This window comes from Buteo buteo, chromosome 1 (assembly GCF_964188355.1).
Source record: "Buteo buteo chromosome 1, bButBut1.hap1.1, whole genome shotgun sequence".
NCBI classification, from domain to species: Eukaryota; Metazoa; Chordata; class Aves; order Accipitriformes; family Accipitridae; genus Buteo; species Buteo buteo.
In genome coordinates, this window is record NC_134171.1 from 761552 (window position 1) to 782271 (window position 20720).

Genomic DNA, 20720 nt, shown 5'->3' on the forward strand with positions numbered 1-20720 from the left:
TGAATTTGGAAAATTAATTGACGCTAAGGTGACTTGCTGATCTAGAAGGTGTTTGCAAAAATTTGCACGTTTGTGTCCTGCAACATTTTTTCATGGAGGAGTGCCCATTTTTGCCCTTGGTTAGATGGAATCCCCCTCTCAGTGTTGTCTTCTTTCAAATACATTTACAAAACCCCCAACATATTGAAACATTTTATGAATGCTTCACAAAGCAGCTTCATTTCAACTTGAAACGGTGCATGTATTGGAATAATAAAGTGTGATTTCTCTGTCTTCAAACACATGTCACTTTTGGAACAAAGTAGATCTGCAATATTGCCAGCATGAGGGATCGTATTTACCGTGTATTACAATTTTTGTTTGCTAGCTTAAATAGATTTAAAGTGAGGGTGATTTCTTCTTGGGCTTTAAATTGTTGGAAGTCATGGAGACTCATTGCACTTACGATTCCTTTGCTGAAGTAAGGGGACAAAATGGGGTGTACTCCATTTTATTCCTAGTTTTTCTACAGAATACCTTGCTGTGAAACTAACACAAGCAAGTGCAGGTACTATCCCTGTGTATTACTATCTTACTGTTGGCAGAAGACGCGAGTTTGGAGACTGGAGACACTATGCTCTGGCAGCTTCTGCTTCAGGACCTTTTTGGTGGTGATCCACAAGTAAGAGGAGATTTACCAGTGGCACAGAATTTGATAAATTGGATGTCGGGTTGTGCAGCAGCAGTGCTGCTGCTCTAAGAAACTGGCTGCAAGTTCTTACTCTTAGCAGGATGTGATGGAGTGCTTGTGCTGGGAAGGGGTCCTGTCCTTTGCGGGGAAGGATCCGCCTCTGGAGTCAGACTTGCCAGAGGGAGTGGAATATTTCTGAAGACGGAGAAGGGCAAGGAATTAATCAAAGAGGAGGAATATACATAAATTGAGACTCCTGTAGTTCTATGAAATGCAAGAGGGCATTGGCATAATGAAGACTTGAAGAAGAGAAGAACGTTGTGTTTGTTAGGGAGGAGAATATCTCTTTGTAGGCCTGCCAGTCTCGTTAATGCTTGTTGGACGGGTAGCTAAAGTCACTTGGAAGCAAAATGGCCTCCCTCGGCCCTTGCAGACACTGTGTGCACTTTCTTCGTTTGGGACCACGAAGTGGGATACTTGAAGCCCAATTTCCTTTCATTTTTCACAAGCTAATTTGTTTTAGCCCTTGAAGAATAGTTTTTATTTTTCCTGTCTAACTTTAGGACTCCAGAAAAATCGCATTCTTAAGAATGGGATTGCATAGTAATGGCATGTTATTAAGAAAAAAGTGTATAACCGTGAATTGCCTGCTCTTGTGTGCATGCTGTGTATTCACTGTGCATGCAGTTCTACAGCTGCAAGTTGTTTTATCAGTCTGCTCTTCCACTCTTAATATGCTCTGGTTCATTTAGTGAGACTAATGCAGAGGGTCTTCTGAGTAATATTTTTCTGACTTTAGTTGAACAGTTAGAATGTTTTTATGAACACAGCTAGTAAAATCTTTCAATGCCTCTCTGAGATTGGTTAACTAGTATATCTGTTTCTTCAGGAAATTATAATAAGTCTTGTGCTTAAAATGTATTTTAATTTATTTAAAACCCATGGTTTTTTATGTGGAGTATAAATAGTTTGGGTAGCTGTCTTGTAGCACATTTTAGTGTTGATAGGCTGATAGTGTAAGTGCAAGGAACAGCTGTTTTCACCACGTTCTCTGGGCTGCCAGAATGCACAAAACTAACTGTGCCCTGGTCACATTAATTCTTCCACCTCATAGGCTTTGAGTAAACCATCACGAACTTTTCTTTTAACCAGCATGTTCAGCATTTTTGTCAATAAACAAGAGGGTTTGATACTGCCAACTATGCATTTTATAATCTTTTGTGTTATAAACCAGCATGCGCTTAGGAAAAGTGATATGTAATTTCACAACTGCAAATTATTTTATGAACCCTTGCCTGTGAGTTGCATTATTCAGCCATTATTATCTATTTTAAATTACTAAACCAACTAGAAGTTGTTTTTTTAAGGATGCTTAATAATGATCGTTGATGACATATGATACCTTATAGCTACAGCCCATGTAATATTTCGCCTCAATAGCAAACTGACTACAGCAGTTGTTTTCACTAGCAGGTCAGTTTACTTTCATAATAATAATACTAGAATAAAGTCTTCAGGCATAGTTTCCCCTGCTTGGGACTGATTCTGTGTTTACAGTTAAACCTGTGCTTAAGTAATTTTCAAGATTGAGAGCTTGCATTGTACTTCTGGATTTGTCTCATGCTTAACCCATCAGTTATTCCTAGGGTTTTTTTAAATATAAAAAAAAAATAATCAATGTTTGTGTGTGAAAAATGTCATCAGACTTTTTGACTGACCTTTAGGTGTAACATTTGAGCTTAAGGCATCAAAAGTCATGCCTCTGTAGAAACGATATTTGACTTAAAGATACCATGTTGTGTCGGGTTCTCCGATTTATTTAGCTTAATTTGCTGTGTATGTGTTCATCAGTCTGACAATCTGTGAAGACTGCTAATAGTTTTCTTTGTTTTAATATAGCCAGCTATTGGATCAACATTTTGCGTTAGAAGCATGGTGACAACAACCCAGTGTGTTGCTAGAAGTAACAGATTCATTTTTTACAATGCATTTTGTTCAACTTCCACTTAGATTTCTCTGTGTTCTTTAACAGCGTTTGATAATCAAAAAGTATTTTAGTCTTTTGCATAAAGAGTAATAATTTTAAGTGAGAAATTTGACCTTGACACAAGATCATTTGTTAGGCAAAATTTGATGGGAAGGTAAAATATGACAACATGTAACCAGAAATTGTGGCCAAATGCTAATGTTTTACTTGCTAATCAAACTTCTCTGGATGTCTTTTCTCCAATTAGGACTGGATTCTGCATCAGAACACTCCTTCTCACATTGAAAGCTGCCGCCAGTTACGTCAACAGTAAGGAATCTGTTTAAAAAGTTCACTTAGTGTAAAAAGTGTTTTCTGTGCATGCCTGTTGTGTGAAAGTGTGTCACATTTCCTTAATGAGGTTTGTTGGCATCTGAGTGCTATTCTAAATTGGCTTTAGACCATTAGGGTAAAAGATGAACTGACACTTGGTGCTTCTGGAGTCCTGAACAGGAATGTTTATCTGTAAAAACTACTGCACGTAAGGAAAAATTGTGCTCAGATGGCAAATTTAGCTTTTTCACTGATGGTTGTATTTTTAACATTTAACAGATACCCCGATTGGAACCCTGAGTCTCATTCCTCAAAGAGGTAACTGCTTTTTGATTACAGGTTGTTTTTAATTTATTGCTATTATAAACATGTGGTTATTAATGCAATTAATTTTCTTGTTTTGCTCACTGGCAAGCTCTGTTAGTGGTGTCATATTTTCGTTATAAAATTGTGTGGGGTGCTTTTGTGGGTTTTGTCCTAAGTTTCTTTAACAATATAAGTGGCATAGTATCTAAAATTCTTTCACAAGGGGGAGAGTAAACTGTAGAACTGTCTGAAGACTGATACTGTCAGCAACCTCGTCTTGAACCTTTGTTCTAACTGTGCTTCAGTTAGTCGTAAGTTATTGGATGTGATACAGTATTAACCGAGTGACACTGACCAGTGTTAGGTCACTGATTAAACTGCGCAAGTGATTTCTGACTTTTAGACTTAATCTTTTTTTCCAGTTAAGCCACTCTTGTTTGCAACTTGAACCTGTTTGACAACAGGCGTGCTAGTGTTAGCTCTTATTTCACAGACTCTTCAGTCCATAGATCCCTTGGGGAGCTACGGGATCACAAGTTGAAAAAACACTGGAATTCATGAACTCATGTCTCTTCTGTCCTTTAAAATTATGCTGTTTACTCTTAATTTTTTGTAAAAACACACCCTGTGGACTAATTCTACTTGAATCTCAGCAAGATTGGATTATTTTACTGGTTCAATATTTGTAAGTATTTCGACTTGCATACAAATAGGAATAATAGGACTTTAATTTTTTCTGGATTTTCCTGTGACTTTGCATTAATTAGACATACTTCCTGGGAAGCTAACTGTTCAGGTTTTTTTTTTGGGGGGTGGTGGGGGAAGTGTTACAAAGCTGAATATGTAGGTCAGGTTAATTTGCAGAGTACATCTGAGGTCTCTCCATGTTATAAACAAGGAGAAATAAAACCTTAAAGAGAAAAATAAAGCAAATAAACTTCTGTGAGGAGAATAATTGTATTTTAAAACCTCAAACTAAAATTGCTGTCCAGTGTTGCTGATGTTATATACAACTGAGGCAAAGGAAACTGGTCTTAGCTGGAGGACCTTATATAAATTGGAGAAGTGTTTAATAGCACTTTTTGTGGATGAGAGATCTTCTGTGCTTGCAGGTGGGGCAAGAGCTATTTTTTAGGGTGGTGCTTTCTTAAATCCTTCCTGATGACAGCATGTCTCCAGCTGGGAGAGTTAGAATACAGCTGTAGGCTCTCGGTGATCACAGATGTGCAGAGCTGCTGGGTGCAGTCTTGGGGCAAGGTCGATGAGCTTGCTATGTACTGTTACCACTGTGGTAAATCACTTCACAGTCTCCGCTTTTTATAAATTGCACTGGTTTGTTAAGACATTCAAGCATATACTCTATGCATTTCCCAGGTTTTCCCTTTTACTCGTGTGATCTGTCCTGTCAGGGTTTTCCTATGCCTGACTACTTTCCGTGTCTCTAAGAGGGACTATTGCTCTCATGGATCTCTTCTCCATTATTTCTTTCTGTGCTCTTCATCAGTGTGACATCTCTAGGTAGCATAAGTAAGCAGTGGATGTATATTTATGTAGTCCTCTCAAATCATTCTTTCAGTCTCAGCCAATCTTTCAGACATAATGTCTCAAGGTTGCTTACTTCCAAACTAAATTTGGAAGAAGCAAGGAAAGTATCCTAATTCATTACTCTTTCATGTATCCTTTTCCTCTTCCTGTTATTTTTTCATAGCACTGCAGCTTGTAACTTCAGAGTTTTCTTTGCAGCTTTGTCGTGTTCCATGCAGGTTATTCTCTCCTACTTGCTTCTTTTCAGTTCTGTCTTTCTATCCTAAATTCATATAGCAAACGTGTTACCAGTATGTAAAGTATGTTTGTGACCAAATTAGGCTCTAAACTTTGTCAGTTTTGGTTCTTTTTTGCAGAAAGACTGTTTCAGCAGACTCGTGTTAACTATTCTTTTCCACCTTGTCAAAACTCATTATATGCCTTTATTCTCTTAGAAATGCTGGTGACAGAAAAGAAAACCAGACCCCAAAGCGTCGTTCCAACTCTGCCAGTCCCAGTCCTAGACGTTCGAGGGTCACAGGCTCCAGCTATGCTCTTCGCCGATCACGATCGAGATCCAGGAGCCCTGGCCGCTTCAGGCCAACAAGGCCAAGAAGTCGAAGCCCGCGGCAGATGCGACGACTTAGCCCCAGACACAGGTCAAGGTCACCGCAGCGATCGAGAAATCCACTGAGAACTAGTCCACGACCTCAGAGATCTTCCAGTAATGATTGGTCATCAAGGAGGTCAACCCGATCTCAAGGTAAAGGGTGGATACACACTGCCAAATTGAAACGTCCTTCAATTTCAGGAAAACTGAGTTGATTTCAAGAGGTTTATCTGTCCAGTTGTCCCCTAGGCATTTTTCATAGCAAAATTCTGTTTTTAAAAACAACTTTTCCTTTTGATGTTGCTTTATGAGAAGTATGCTTTGAAGAAAATGGGCATTTTAAAAGGTCTGAAGTGTTCCTTACCTAGTGTCAGGAATTGGTTAATCGTATCAAATAACTGCTGAACAAATGTCTGTTCCAAGTGTGCTCAGTTTTTAAGCCAGTTTTTAAGGATAGTCAAGAATTGAAAACAACTGAAGGTGGTTCTTCCTGCAGCATCAAAAAGGTAGTTCTGCAAAGGCAGTATAGATGAGGAGAAAGAAAATGCAATGCTCAGAAAGCGCATCGAATGGAAGTGTAATTTACAAGGAAAGCATAGTGTTCTGAAATAATTTTGTTGAGATAAGAGCATAGCATGTGAAAGGCTTTCAATGAAACATCCTTTGTAACAGTGAAGTTCGTTGCAGCATTTTGTGACTCTCCATTCAGCTTACTTCCTCCAGTTTGCAGTTCTAGGAAATTTTATGTAAACTCAGTCATTCTATGTAGTTCATTTTGAGCTCAGTCTCTGGCTGAAATACCAGTTTGTTTGGAGTTTTTGTTTCTATTATAATTCTGAACAGAAAAAAATAGAGGAATTTTAAAAGGTTGATTTTTTTCTTTTATCTGTATACTGTGGCTATGTTGTTTTTATGCTTCCAGATAATTCAGAGGTACTGAGCTCTTGTGGGAAAGAAGTCTAGGTGAAATGTTGTGAAGGGACAGGCAGTTTCAAAGAGATCTTCTTAAGGGTAAAATGCAAGCCATTTTAATGTAGAAGAATGAGGGGAAGAGGCAATTAATAACCAAAATATAAATTTTCCACACAAGGAAAGCATACAGGAAATTAATGTTGTATCAGATTGTTAAGAATAATTTAAAACAAAACATTAGTCTGTAGGACAAAGAGCAAGACAGAGAAGGGTACAAAATTTAGCAGAAGGCATCAAGGTAGTAAGTAGTGCTGTGTATCCGTATGCGAGAGGACGATCAAAGCCTTGAAGGCTGCTTTTCTTTTCTTACGTTCCCTGACATACAAAAGTAAAGAGTCATTCTTTTGCTCCAGCCATGAGGATTTTTGTAGATATCATTGCCAGTGTCACAATGTTAGTCTAACTAGAAATGTCAAGTTACACAACAGCATAGTGAAAATAGTACAGAGGTTTATTATTATTTATAAGCCGTCTCTGCTGGAGTGCAATTAAGGTTCTCTAACTTCAGTGAGTTTCAAGATTGAATCAGGAGTGGGTGGTGAAAGTGAAACTGTAGAAAACTAAACAGCTATATATCTAAGTTTTCTTTTAAAAACAAGCAAACAAAACACAGTTTGTTTTCCCTTCCGCTCACAGACAGAAAGGCAGCTCTGGAGGCAGTAGTGAAAAGTTTGGGACCTGGCTTTGTAGCAGAGTTCAATAAACATAAGTCACTTCAAGCAGCTGGGCAGGGATCTTCGGGATCAGGAAAATCACCACCCTCTCATGGACTTTTAAGGAAGATGCCAGGAAATACAAAGAAGCCACTGAAAACAAGTGTTTCTTCAAAGGCTTCAAAGAAAGATGTGCCTTCTTTGCCTGGGTCAAGTTCTTCATCTCCCGAAACTGATGATTTACCCCAAAGCAAAGAAATGGAAGAGAATGAGGAAGACTTATCCACAGGAACCAGTGGACCTCGTCCTACTTCTTATAATAGGGTGAGTTTCTTAATGTTTTTCTCTGTGATTTTAAGAATTTGGTTAGTATCTCATTTCAGGGGGATCACTTGTGGAAAGATTAACCATTCTGTTTGCTGATTCTGTGCGACAGATACTGCCATCTTAATGCAAAGATTTGCTGGCTGCAAGTAAGTGTGGTAATTTATACAGCAAAGGTTTTTTTAACAGATGTGAAGGAAAACCTCTCTAGTGCTTTCCAACAGCAGAAAGAAATGTCCGTTAAATTTGGGTCCTTGTTCTACTGAGCACTATTTGTATGAAGTGTGAGTGATGAGCTTTGTGTGGAGGAGCTTACTGTGTAAATAAAAGTAAAGGGTAGGAGGCAGAAGGTGTTCATTTTGCCCTGTCAAGCAAAAAAGATGAGGCAGAGAACTTTACTACTGTTAAGAAGGATCTTAAAGCCAGTGTTGTCTTAGTCCACCATACTGACCGTTTGGATCTCTTAGAAACATCACCTAGAAACCAGACTGTATTTTAGTTATAGTAGGTGCAGTCGTCCTTGGTAGTCCTTGGTAGTTTCTAGCCTCTAAATGATAAGCAAAGAGAACATTGCCTAGTGCTGTTGAAAGCTAATAGATAGTATTGAAAGGAAAGTAGTGGAATTGTGCAGCTCCTTACCCATACAGCCCAGACAACTGGAATTATGTAGATCTATAGTAACTGATAAAAACAGAAAGATTGTATTGTGTTACTTGGTAATCCTATGCCATGTCTTCTAATAACTGAAGATTGAGACAGAGCAGTAGAACAACAAAATTGTGGCTCTGTCCGTGTGTTAAATAGCAAAAACCTCAAAATACCACAGTGAACAAAGCGGTCTGTCTACTTTGGAGTAATTTTTATTGCAGATCCTTTTTTCTTCCTTTTGCTGGGCTTGAATTGGAAAGTGTTTATTTTTGTTTTGTTTTCAATTTGCAGCTGTTGAGAGAGGAATTGCTGAGTTGTGGGACAGTCCTTCAAATATCTGATTTACCGGATGATGGCTTTTCAGATCAAGATATTAAAAAAATTGTTCAGCCATTTGGCAAAGTTAGTGATCTCATTGTACTTCGCTCTAGAAATGAGGTAGGTTTTCCTCTGGAATGTTTTTGTGTCAGAATGCAAAAAAAATTGTCAAGCGATGAACAAGTGTAGTATTTGGATCCTCAGCTGAGCATAGATTAAGACTTCCTGAACAGTTTGTCAATAAGGATCACATACGTGATCTTGGAATAGATGGAAATGTTAACTTTATAAATTCTTGCTTGCTGCCTAAGTTGTAAATGTTAAAGGAAGTAGGATGTCTTTTGTATAATACTGAAATCTGGACTTTTTCATCAAACTCCACATGAACTTAGAGAATTACATGCAGTTCTGTCGTAAGCAGATTTTTCTAAGGAAAAAATTGCAGCGAATTGTATCTTGTGTCTGTAATATACATAAAGACTGAAAGTGCCATTTATTTTAGGCCTTCTTGGAAATGAACTACAAAGAAGCTGTGATAGCAGCTGTGAAATATGGTGAAACTGTGCCAGTGCTGGTAAATGGGAAACGGGTAAAAATAAGTGTAGCAGAGAAGCCAAAAGCATCTCCTGGCCAGGTGAGCAGCCTGGTGGTGAACAACGCGATACTTTGTGTGTAGCTTGGTGTTTTGCCCCAAAACCTGATGTACTCCAGAAAAACAGATTTAGTAGTTTTAATATGTTTTTTAATTTCCTTTTCTTAAACAGCAGTCTAAAATACGAAAATGCACTTCCTAATTCCAGTTTTCCATATTTCTTGTTAAGTTTGATATTTGTGAATAGCATCAGTTTAACAAAGTGAAAGATAACCACTATATTAATATATTTATACTTAATTAATACTATTCGTATATATGTATACACACACACTTGTATATAAAATTTAAACTATGCAGTAAAAGTTCTTCTTTCTGTCCATTTCAGGCCAAAATGAGTATCAAAAAAAGGGCTCAGAATATTAAAAAAGTTGCATCAAGTACAAAGTAAGTGTTGCCATCCCATACATTAGTTTCAGTGAAAAGCACTGCAAACCAAATGGGTTCATACCTGTTTGGTTTCTTGTGTTTTATTGTTTTTGAGCTTTTTTAGCTGTTTTGATATTCATCAATTGTCTTTGAACCTGATTTTTCTTTATTTTTTTTTTTCCCCCACCTGCTCCCAATAGGAAAGACCAGAACACCACCACCAAGAGAACTAAATCTATTACAGGTGAAGTTTTGGTTACCTTTTATCTGATGATACCTCTGCTATTGCCTTCCTTCTTTGTTCCCATTTCTTTGTTTTTATCTGAGTGCTTTTCTTAATAGTAACTGAAAGCAAGTTCAGAGAGCTACAAGAAAATGTCTAGTTTATACTTTCAAATGTCTTCCTTTTCATGTGACCCTATCTTTCTTTCTTTAAAAAAACCCACAAAAATCAACCCTCAAGTAGCAATAAAAAGACCCCACCTTGACCTGTGCTTGTACTCTGTAATTTTAAATGTTTGCCCCACCTGTTGAAGACAAGTGTGGCACTTCGGGCTCCATAAAATAAGTGTAATTCTTCAAGTTGACTTTAAGCCTAATGTATAACGTATCTAATATTCTCTTTCACAGTTAGTGCTAGTGTTTCCCAGTGTCTTATGTTCTGAGTATATTCCAAATGCTTTTAAATTTCTTCCCTGGTCTTCTATTGATCCTGACAGGAATTATTTCAGTTATTATTACTACTTGGCAGAAAAACTTGTCTGTCATGCTGTTAGAGAAGAATTTTTTTCTTAGTACTTCGGTGAAAACAGGACACAAAAGCCAATACAACTTCACAAAAATTATGTGTTATTGAGACATTGGAAGTAACAGCCGTATCATTTTTTGTTGCTTTTTTTATTGGCTTTCATGAGCAATTTTTCTGAGCAAAGTTAGGGACCAGACATTACTTTGATGGGAAATTGTGCTTTTTAAAGATGTATTCATTCGTCAGCATGGTCACTTCTGAATGCAGTTTCCAGAATGGAATGAAGATTCATGTAACAGTGCATTTCAGAGCTGTCTCACAGATGGAAACCATGAATTGTTTACAGTCAGTTAAGAGAAAGAGAACACAAATGTTTTTGCAGGAGCAAGGTTTTTTCACCAGAATCCTAAACAAGTTCACAAAAGATACTCCATGGCTTTCATTCAGTAGTTTGTTGGCATTAACTTATGGTTTAGGTTTTGGGGTTTATTTTGTCATATCAGTTGAATTACTGTAGATTAAACTGGTTTTGTATGTATTTTTATATTCTTTGTAATTAACTTGGGCAATAAGCATTTTGACTTACACTTGGTTTTGGATATTTTATGTAGGTAAAAAAGAAAGGACTAAGAAATCAACAATGACGGGAGATAGTAAAATCAAGAAAACTTCAAATACTGTGGGTAAGACAAATGAGAACTTTTACTCTTTACTTGGAAAACACAGGCAGTTGCTTTTCTGTCCTCCTAGTCTCACTGCCCCCTGTCCAGAACAGATATTTAAGTTAGTGAGTCCAAGCTTTTCACACCTTTTACTGGGCTTGCCAATGTAGTAGATTGTTAGATAGGCGAGCACCGTTCTTGTGCCTTGTGGCTTGGCTAATGCAGTGATTATCGGTGCTGTTTGTAGATCTAGAATAGCAAAGAATCAGGGAAAGAAGATGAGTTTGGGGAGGCAGACCCTTTCACATAACCACAGGCATACACATGTTTTGCACAGCTTTTGCTGTATGTACATTTTCTGCCCATTTGTAACGAAGAGCAGGAATTTACGTGATAGGAGGCCTCTCAATATTTGGCAGAAAAATGTATGCTGCCGTTCATTCTTCTTTTGCAAATCAGTTAGTTTAATATATTGAAACAAAGAATGCTTTTTTCTGCTCTTACCTACCAGCAAAATCTACAGATGAAGACCTTCAGCTCTCAACAGAAGCTGAAATGGAAGTTGGGGAAATGGAGCTGTCAGATGCAAAGAACATTACAGAAGGGGACATAGTTACAGAGCCTGTGAAGATGGTAGAGACTCAGTGCAAAGGACTGAGTAATCCTGCACTTGTATTAGGTAATTCTGATATGATAATGCCATTTTTAAGTTACTTTGTTAGTTGTAAGTTATGTGAAGTTTAACATTGTGATGTTGTCTTGAATTTATGTATTTTTTAGAGAGACTTGCACAGATGCCTCAGGTGGCGGCATTGCATTTGGATCGGCTTAATGAAGCTTTAATTGATCAAGGTAAATTGGAAACTGACAGGGTTTTTCTCATTTCTGTCCTAAACTTCTCTGTTGTTGTGGTCTAAATGAGAATGCTTTTGAGGCCAGGAAATTAAAATGACACAGAATATCAGAAAAGAAAATCTATTAGAATAGATTCACTGACTGAAACATAAAACAACAGTTCATTGTGATGACCGAAGTGGCTAAAAACCCCCAAGATTTACATCCTTCAGTGGACATAATATTTTTACCTAGACCTTTTCAGTGCGACATGGGGACTTTTATTTACAGCTCATTAAAGCAAAGGATTTGGGCTTTCTATATGTTCTGTTTGCAGATCCACCACTAATTCTTTTAATCTCATTGCTTCACATTGCCTGTTAGAGCTGGTTCAATAGATGCTATTTTCCCCATATTTTATAACTGATTAGTAACAGACTTTGTTTTAAACATAGCCTAAGTGTATATTAATTCTCAGTTATATGCATGTGTTAGTGGAGATAGGGCAAGGTTGTAGTCGCTGAACCTGTTAGAGGTAGTAGATACAAACATTTTACAGTAGAAGTGATTCTTCGTTACCTGTGCTTGCCTATCCTGTATGATTGCTGTTTTCCTATTTCCTGCTGTCTGTATTTTTCTGAGCCTCTCACATATCACTGTGGACTTGTCCCAGGAGAAAGAAGGAAAAAGATTGTGTGGGTACATGCTGGGCACCTGCATAGTCCCCTTGCGCCCACAAGAAAGTCTTGTGGTTGTGATAATTCAACTGATAAGGTCTCAGTGTCAGCAAAGCGCGTGCATGCTACTCAAGGGATTTTAATTAATTTTTTATCCCTACTTAAAACTGTTCTTTTCTGGAAGCATTTACATAACACTGTATGTGTCTCACCAATGTCATTTGTCGCTGTAAGTTAAATGAAGGAATATTTCATTTTGCGCAATGGCAGTGGTGATAAAATGTAATGCAAGAAGTTCTTAAAGCTCTGGAGTATTTAAAGAAATCTGCTGAACTACTAAACTACTCCCCACCCCCTTTTTTTAGAAGCTACGGTAACGACTACGAAGAGTGAAGAATCAACAGAACCAGCTAGCAAGGTCAGTCTAAAGGTGATTGAATCCGTGGAAGTTCTAAGTACGCACTTGGTCCTATTTCTAAGTGTTGGTGTGCTGTCTGAAAACCTCCAATTTAAATCACCTGCCCGTTAATTTCTTGTGAGAAATAATGAATAGTTTATTTTCTCCTTGCTGTTTGTGATTTGATAGACATCTGCCATTTCACTCTTTGGCTTTTTATTTTTTCCTCAGAGTTTGTTAGTTACACCAAAGCTCCTTTACGCTCTGATAATCTCTGTTGCCCTACTGTGGGTTTCTTCTCTTTAGATGGAGTATTTGCACATAGAGTCCTGCAGCATTTGATGTGTGGGCATGTCATGGATATAAAGTAGTGGCATAATTATACGGGGTTTTGGTTTGGTTTGAATTTCTGATGAGTTAACATGAGAGAGCCTAAGGTGTGTGCAGAATTAGCTTAGGTGTAGGTACATCCACAATTAAGGTGATTATATGACATAATTAGAGAAGAAGCTTAAAAAAAAATAATATGCTTTGCTACTAAATCCTAAAAAAGTTTAAATGATCTTTGGTGTTGGGGTAGTTGCAAGTATTGTAACATGCTTTTAAGCAAGTGCTTCATTCAGTTTAATGGTGGTTTTACATAGTAAAAATAAATGCTCTCTTCAGTAATACAGCAGTTTTGATTTAGAGCTGAAGAAATAGCAGTGATATTTACTTTCATTTGATTACAGGAACTTGATGATATATGTGTGGTTCTTATTTCAAACTTGCCTGAGAGAGGATTTTCTGTTGAGGAAGTTTCCAACCTAGCAAAGCCATTTGGAGGTCTGAGGGATGTGCTAATTTTATCATCTCATAAAAAGGTATTCTACTTGGTATTTAGTAGTGTCTCTACCTAGAGAGGAAGCAAATGTGGTTTTTAACAGATGCAATAATGTAGTGCGGCAAGCATTGATGTGAGATGCTTTTGATAAATTACTTTTTTTTTTTTAATTTTTGTTTTCTTTATTTTAAAAGGCATATCTTGAAATAAATAGAAAATCTGCAGATTCCATGGTTAAATTTTACACCTGCTTTCCAATGTCACTGGATGGAAATCAGCTCTGCATCAACATGGTGCCTCAGCATAAGACTATAAAAGATGAAGTAAGTAATAAAATATATTGAAATTCTAGGATACGTGGTAACATTTCAACACAGAGCAGGATTTTGTATTTAAGCTGGCTGACTTACGCTGCCTGTTTTAAGCATTCTTATGGTGGGTCCTATTGAAGACTGATTCTGTTAAATGTCTTTTCGTGTCCTGGACTTCTGATAGGAGAATTACACAGATGTCAGAAGTGCTGATGCTGTTGATTTTATTAATAAAAGGGAAGCTAAAAAGTTGTTGCGAGTCAGTGATTGCCAGTTAGCTGCTGCTAGTGAAGCTATATTTTACAGTTCAAATCTTACCTTTTTTTTTTTTTTTTTAAAGGAAGCAATATTTACTGCTATAATTAAAGATTCTGACCCTGAGGTAAGTTGCTAGCAGCCTAACTTTTCCTCCACATGCTATCAAAATATGTTACTTTAAATTAGAATTAGTATCCTTCATACTGAAATACTAGCTAATTGAATTGTTATCTACGCTTTCTCTTGAATTTAGTGTTTATATATGTTTTCATGGGTGAATGAGCAGGGAATAGAATGAGTAAATGTTCACTTAGTTTAGCTCCATGATGCATGAAGTGCAAAGAATTAAACATTTAATAGGAGTCCTTTGAGACCCTCTCCTTCTGTTGCGTTTTTTTTTTTATGTTCTAACAACGAGCTGCTGACCACTATAGCTTGGAGAATGTGCAGTGTTTGCCTGTATATAATGCCACCCGTTTTCCCACTGTTTTATGGACGGATATTTTGGTTTAACTATCAAAACTACCTCTGTGCTTTATTCACTGTAGTGTCTCCCTTATTGTCCCTCCTGTTCCTTCACTGCACACAGTGCAAGCTGGCAATTGACGTACAAAGCATTTTTATACAGTGTAGGTAGGTAGAGGTTAATGAAATTACAGCTTTTATGTCTTCTGTGAAAAACATTTTCAAGATATTCTTGATAGATGGTCAGTCATTGGGTCTGAATGTGTGTCTCTGGGCTTAAACAGTTGGCACAAGAACTTCACAAGAGTGACTTTAAGAGCAGCAGTGTCAGAAGCTAATTGTATTTGGTTAGAAAGTGTATTGCAAAGAGCCCTGCCAACAATAAATCACTTTCCAAGAAATCCCAAAAGGCTTGAATTTTCAATTGCAAATATATCTGGGGAATATCTGCTTTCTCCTTATGATCGTTGTTTGGCACCAACAGAAACATCTGAGTACTTAACTGCCAGCGCCCCTGCTGCTGTATCCCACTTGTGCCTCTGATCTGCTTGTGGTGAAATATTTCTTTTCTGCTCCTGGTAAAGTGATGAATAATGAAAGAAAAACATACCAGACCTGGAGGGGGTGGGAAATCTCTTGCTTGTTGCGAGTGAGTGTTGTGTTTCTAAAAGACACACAACTTTCAAGTATTTAAAAATAAGACTTGTTTAAGAATCCAGAAGTCTTCTGGTACCTTTGGACTTTGTGTCCCAGGGCCCTTCCCTTTGATCCTCCACAAAATATTTGGTGCTGGGCTTCAGTCTATGGTGCTGCTGGCACTACATAGCTGAGGGTCGCTTTTCTGCTTGCTGTCAGCACACTCGTATGTTCTGCACCAGAATCCTTCCTGGTCAGAAGAGTCTTACTGGTCTCCTTGATAACGTGTCCCTGTGCTGGTGGTGATAACTGTGTTTGAAAATGGCAAAACACAAGAAATGATATTTGACCGAGGATCTTTATGCTATTACAAACTGATGAAGTAAATGAACCTATGACTTAAAAACCAGGATTGGAGTCTTCTAGATAGGTTTCTATGCCTTCACCAATTTATAAACTGACTAGATAGTGTCTGCTTTTCAAAATACCAAATTTATTTAAACTTCAGCTTTATTTTGCAGTGCTCCTTAAAGAGACTTTTACTAGTTAAAAAAAAAAAAAGATGATTTAAAATAAAACGCTCAACATGATCCTTTTAAGTTTGTTATTCTTTACTGGGAAGTATAGCTGGTTCTTTTGATATACTGCATAAAAAATGGAAAATCTGATGTGAATCTGAAAATGTGAACATTGGATGTATGTGAATGCTCTTTTTCGGCAAGATCTGGGAGATACAGCAGCTTTCTGCGGGGCTTTTCTAACCTAGTTCAGTAGTTGCTAATAAAGCAAGTTTTGTCATCAATTTTCTTTAGGTAAATACTGAAACTATTCATAATCAGTTTGTGCATCTTGGGAACTTGCCAGATGATGGATACAGAGAACTTGAAGCAGTTTGTGTGGGACTTCGATTTGGAAAAGTAGATCATTATGTTGTACTGAAGAATAAAAACAAGGTAAGTATTTTTTTTTTTCCTATGGTGCAAAGTACCTTGTTGGGAAAAAAAAACTTTAAAAAAAAAATTTTTTTTCATCTCCCAGTACCAAGAATGTTCTGTTAATGAGACACCAAAGTTTCTGACTCTTTCCCACTCACCCTGAACAAGAAAATAGTTTGTCTTATTTGTTAAGGGCAGTGGGGAAGTAAAAAAAACCTAACCAACCAAAACAAGCCTTAGGCTTTTATCTAGCCTGAATGATATAAGAACAGTTTAGTAAGCCCTGAAAGTAAAGCTTCCTAAATGGCTGCTAAAGTTATTAACCTTTGACATTGGAGTTGTAAGTGGGAGGGGGAAAGGAGTTCCCATTTTGTAGGAAGCTTGAGGCAAAACAATCCATTTGATATGAGAAGTGAAAATGTCAGAATTGCTGTAATTGCTTTTTGTTTTGGACACTTCAAAATTTAGTGACTTGATTTTCTTTTTTTAAAAAATTTTGTTATTTTAGTTTTTAATGTTGCTATTGCTGCACTTAACATTGGATTTTTACTTTATGAACTAGATTTAATTTAGTGTAAGTGTATATATATTTTAACAATTAAAAAGCAATTGTGTTCCCATTATTTTGAGCTATTTTAAGTTTCCATCTGCTAATAAACCATAAAACAGGTGAAGGTGCTTTTAAAAAGAACATAGCATTTTTCTTTTTTGAAACTAAAACTCCTTTTTTAAAATTTTCAAATGCAATAAAGAGAACTCTGCAGTCAGTAACACATCTAGGGCCAATTTCTAGCCCTTCAACTGATTTTGTTGAATTGAACATCAAATGCTTTAATTCCATTGAATCAGCACTTTGTGATGGAAAGCTGTTCCATCAAATACTTTCTGTTTTCAATAGCCAGAGTTGTAGTAAAGAACCCAGAAGGGCAGAGGTGTTTTTTTAAGGAAAAAGACAAAAGGGGGGTGGCTTATTTAAGGCTTGCTTTAAATAAAATATGGAGGAAAAAAAAAAGAGAGAGAGGAGTAATATAGTTAATATCAGCTTTAGAACACTATTTGAATAGCTGGAAAATTTTAAAAGTGACTTATAAAACTTGTCTTAATTTTGACAGCTAAAATGTAAAGAAGTGAGGGATTTCTAGTATAGCAGATGAACTTTTGTGTATAGTTCATTTTACTGTTTCCTTTATAAATGTAATCTTGCAGTGTTTTTTGTGGGCACGCACTTCCCCTCGTCCTCATGGGAAGATGCTCGTGAGTTACAGCAGAATCAAAGCTGAATGTGTCCAGAAGCCGGAATGTTAAAACACATGTGGGTAGTGAAGCTCCAAGCTCCACTGTTTTGTGATGCTGTTAATTATTTAGTTCTAAAGATAATTCTCAACAGGAGAGATCTCTTTCTTCAGCCTTTCAGAAACAAGAGAATCCACTGTTCTCAGAAACAAGAGAATCCACTGTTCTCTATATCTGAAACATAGGATTTAATCAAAAAATGATACCTATAGGTAATTTAAAATGAAGATGTTGAAACCCTTCAGGAATATTAGCTATCACATGCTATACCAGCTGACTATACTAAACTTGTTCTGCAATACAGAAGTAAGATGAAGTAACAGTCATTTGAAGCTTGCGCTTTTCTCCTTTTAGGCAATTCTGCAGCTGGATAGTGCCAAGTCAGCCAGGTCAATGTACAGCTTCCTGAAGCAATATCCGTACAATATGGGTGAGCATACATTGACCTGTACATTGTCACCCAAAGGAGAGTCTGCTGAGGTAAGATTTCTTCAATAATACATTATTTCTGTGGAATAGAACCACCTTTCCATGAAGAGCAGCTAATGGTGATAATGTTAGTATTTCCTTCACTCTTTGCTGTCATTGTGGATGAGAGTGAAAACTGTGCAACAGGTGGGAACTGGATCAACTGTCTAGTCTGTATTCTGGGATGTGGCATAGGTGTCAAAGTATGTGTTGCTGTTTGTCTTTATTTTGTCTCTTGATTTTATGAACGTGTATGGAATCTCTTTCCACTGATGAAAGTATTTCTTAGTGAAGGATGAAGAGAAAAAGGAAGAAAGGAGGAAAGCAACTGTTTAGTACCAGTTAGAAAAGGATTGATAATGAAATTATTAGAGTCTTTTTCTGATCTAGTTTGATTCATCTTTAGCAGTTCATCTGCTTTAATCCTCTTGATTCCAGACTTGGTTGCTATGTCAGCATTGGTCTGTGCACCCACAGCTGCTTCCATCTTCTCTCTTAGAAATGAAATTACTTGCAGTATTGAGCAGCTCCAACTTTACTTCTGGTGATTTGCTGAAGGAACAGCAAGCTGCAGCAGCTGAACACCAGAAAAGAAGGAGCTTATTGCGTGTTGCATTGGATAGATAAAGAGCTTTAAGCAAGAAATGCGAACATTAGCCACATGCTAATAGTGTTCTGGCTTCCAAAATGGAGAATGTAAATCCAGACGCGGTCCCTCTCATGGCAGGGAGGTAAAGCACTGTTTACTGTGCACTCAAACATGAGGATTTATTTCACTAGTTCTGCATGCCCCTGCCTTCTCATTTTTCAGCTCCTCTCATGTCCTGACTCAACAAAATAATTTTAATCATTTGTCCAGTGATCAACTCTCCATCTCTTGCCACATCTTCCAAACTACACTTATTTTAGGGGGATATAGCTTGGCTTTTATTCCTTTGAATACCAGCTAGGTTTGTTCTTCCAAGTTCATATATAACTGAGAGAACAGGGACCGACTAACCAGTTCAACATGAACTGTTAAGATTGAGACCAAAATGTGTATAGGGCTTTTTTTTGTTTTGTTTTGTTTTGCTGTGGGGTGTTTTGTTTTGTTTTCCCAGTGATTATCCATGTGAATTCCATTCTTGGAGCTTTCATTCCCTGAGTGTTGCAGTTCCTTTTCAGTGGCATGACTTTGGAATACCATTCAAAGGAGGATGTGTCTGGAGGGACAGGGCATCTTAGTTTTTCCCCTTCACTTTTATTCAGTATAAGAGAAAGTTTAACTTCACGTGCCTAATGATAACAAGGGCAACAGCCTGTTACTTCAACAGGGAGGAGAAAAAGTCATCCAGATGTGTACTTCTACTTACCAAGCTAACAAAGCTGTCACTATTATTTCCACCGAGCATGACAATGAATTTCAATTTTTTTTTTTTTTAAAGAATGGTTGGGTACTGATCATTGGCTTGTATCATCGTCTGTTTTCTATTGTATTGGCAATTTCTTCTGCTTTATTGAAAAGCATCCTTATTTATGAAATCTGTAGGGTAGCTGTATGATGTTTAGGATTCATGTTTTTAAAGACATATGGTGTCAATAGGACATTTCTGGTAGGGCACTCTTGTGATAGTTGTTGAGTAGCATCTGTGATGATTTAGGACATACAATGGTACACAGCAAGATCTGACTTGGGTGCACAGATCTCTTTTTGACTAGACTAATAGCGCCCCTTTCCAAGTAAATCAGCAGTTACTGTGCACGTGCAGAGCCTAGTCTGTGTAAAATCAGTTTTTTACCCTTCTGCGAGTGTGACTCTTTGAAATGTCTGCAGAGATTCAGTCATCAGCCTGCCTTCCCAGCTCTTCCCATCCTGTTCTGGGCCTTTGTCCGTGGCTGAAGGGGTATAGTTTGTTCATTAGGAGTGACTTCCCATTAACTAGCCTAGATTCAATATAATAACACTGAAGATGCTTTTGAATTACACATTTGATTCAGAGAACTGTTTTAACTTTCCTGCTGAACACAGCATCTCTGCCAGATGAGTGTGGTGGTGTGGTACTGTTGGTATGGCAGGGGTAGGGTAAGGTGGGCTGGCGTGCGTCCCTTGGGACCTCTGGTGCAGGGTGGGCACCCACTGCAGGTGAAGTGCTGACAGCTAAAATCCGGTGAGCGCAGGTGCATAGGGTCCTCTTTTCTCTTCTGCTAGGTCCAAGAGCATGGATTAGATGTTCCAAGAGTTTTTTTGTCTCTCCTCTTCCCCATTGCAGGGATGATTCTCTCCATTGCTGACTCTCTTTCTATGGGACAAAGTATGCTCTTCTTCTGAGGCACTTTGTTTGGTATTTCAGTTTATGTAGTGAACTTCAGCTCGTTTTAAAGAACGTAAATTATAATTGTGTTCGATGATGTCAGATGCATTTAAGAGTAATGTCTTGTATTAGACTACCTTTGTAGCTGAAGAAAATAACCAAATCTTCAGACCTAGGAGCTTTTTCTCAAGTCTAGAAAATGTAAATAATAAGCTCCCTTAGCACTGAAAAATGAACAAAATATCATTCATTAAAGTGCTCATGCTAAGGAATGTTTGTCAAGGATGCATTGTGGCAACACTTTGTGATTCAAATCTGCTTTTTATAGCTGTTCCCTATATCTTATGTAGCAAGAGAATAACGTGCCTTTGTCACTATAAATGTTTCATCAGAGCAGAGTTCAATGCCAACAAAGAATGGCATTCACACTCTGTTTTCAAAATAATATTTCTTTCCAGCTGCACACTTGGGGTGATACAGAGTGCTTATCTGATTTAGAGAGGTTGACCAGCCAGATAGCAGTAACTGATGCCAGTGGCATAGTAACAGCAGTAATGTAAGTGCTTGCTTAATCATG

General features: G+C 37.5%; 1 protein-coding gene across 5 annotated transcripts in view; it reads left to right on the plus strand.

Annotated features, from left to right (window-relative positions):
* Positions 1–20720, plus strand: part of ZNF638 (zinc finger protein 638) — a 65230-nt gene that overhangs the window by 28701 nt on the left and 15809 nt on the right. For all 5 annotated transcript variants that reach the window (XM_075040221.1, XM_075040310.1, XM_075040052.1 and 2 more), the window contains exons 3-19: positions 2905–2966; positions 3249–3287; positions 5255–5562; positions 7018–7358; positions 8298–8444; positions 8827–8958; positions 9305–9363; positions 9546–9589; positions 10705–10776; positions 11267–11434; positions 11536–11607; positions 12632–12684; positions 13395–13526; positions 13681–13809; positions 14138–14179; positions 15969–16109; positions 17739–17864. In XM_075040221.1, coding sequence (XP_074896322.1) covers positions 2905–2966; positions 3249–3287; positions 5255–5562; positions 7018–7358; positions 8298–8444; positions 8827–8958; positions 9305–9363; positions 9546–9589; positions 10705–10776; positions 11267–11434; positions 11536–11607; positions 12632–12684; positions 13395–13526; positions 13681–13809; positions 14138–14179; positions 15969–16109; positions 17739–17864 — 2067 coding nt within the window. The remainder of the gene's footprint in view (positions 1–2904; positions 2967–3248; positions 3288–5254; positions 5563–7017; positions 7359–8297; positions 8445–8826; positions 8959–9304; positions 9364–9545; positions 9590–10704; positions 10777–11266; positions 11435–11535; positions 11608–12631; positions 12685–13394; positions 13527–13680; positions 13810–14137; positions 14180–15968; positions 16110–17738; positions 17865–20720) is intronic.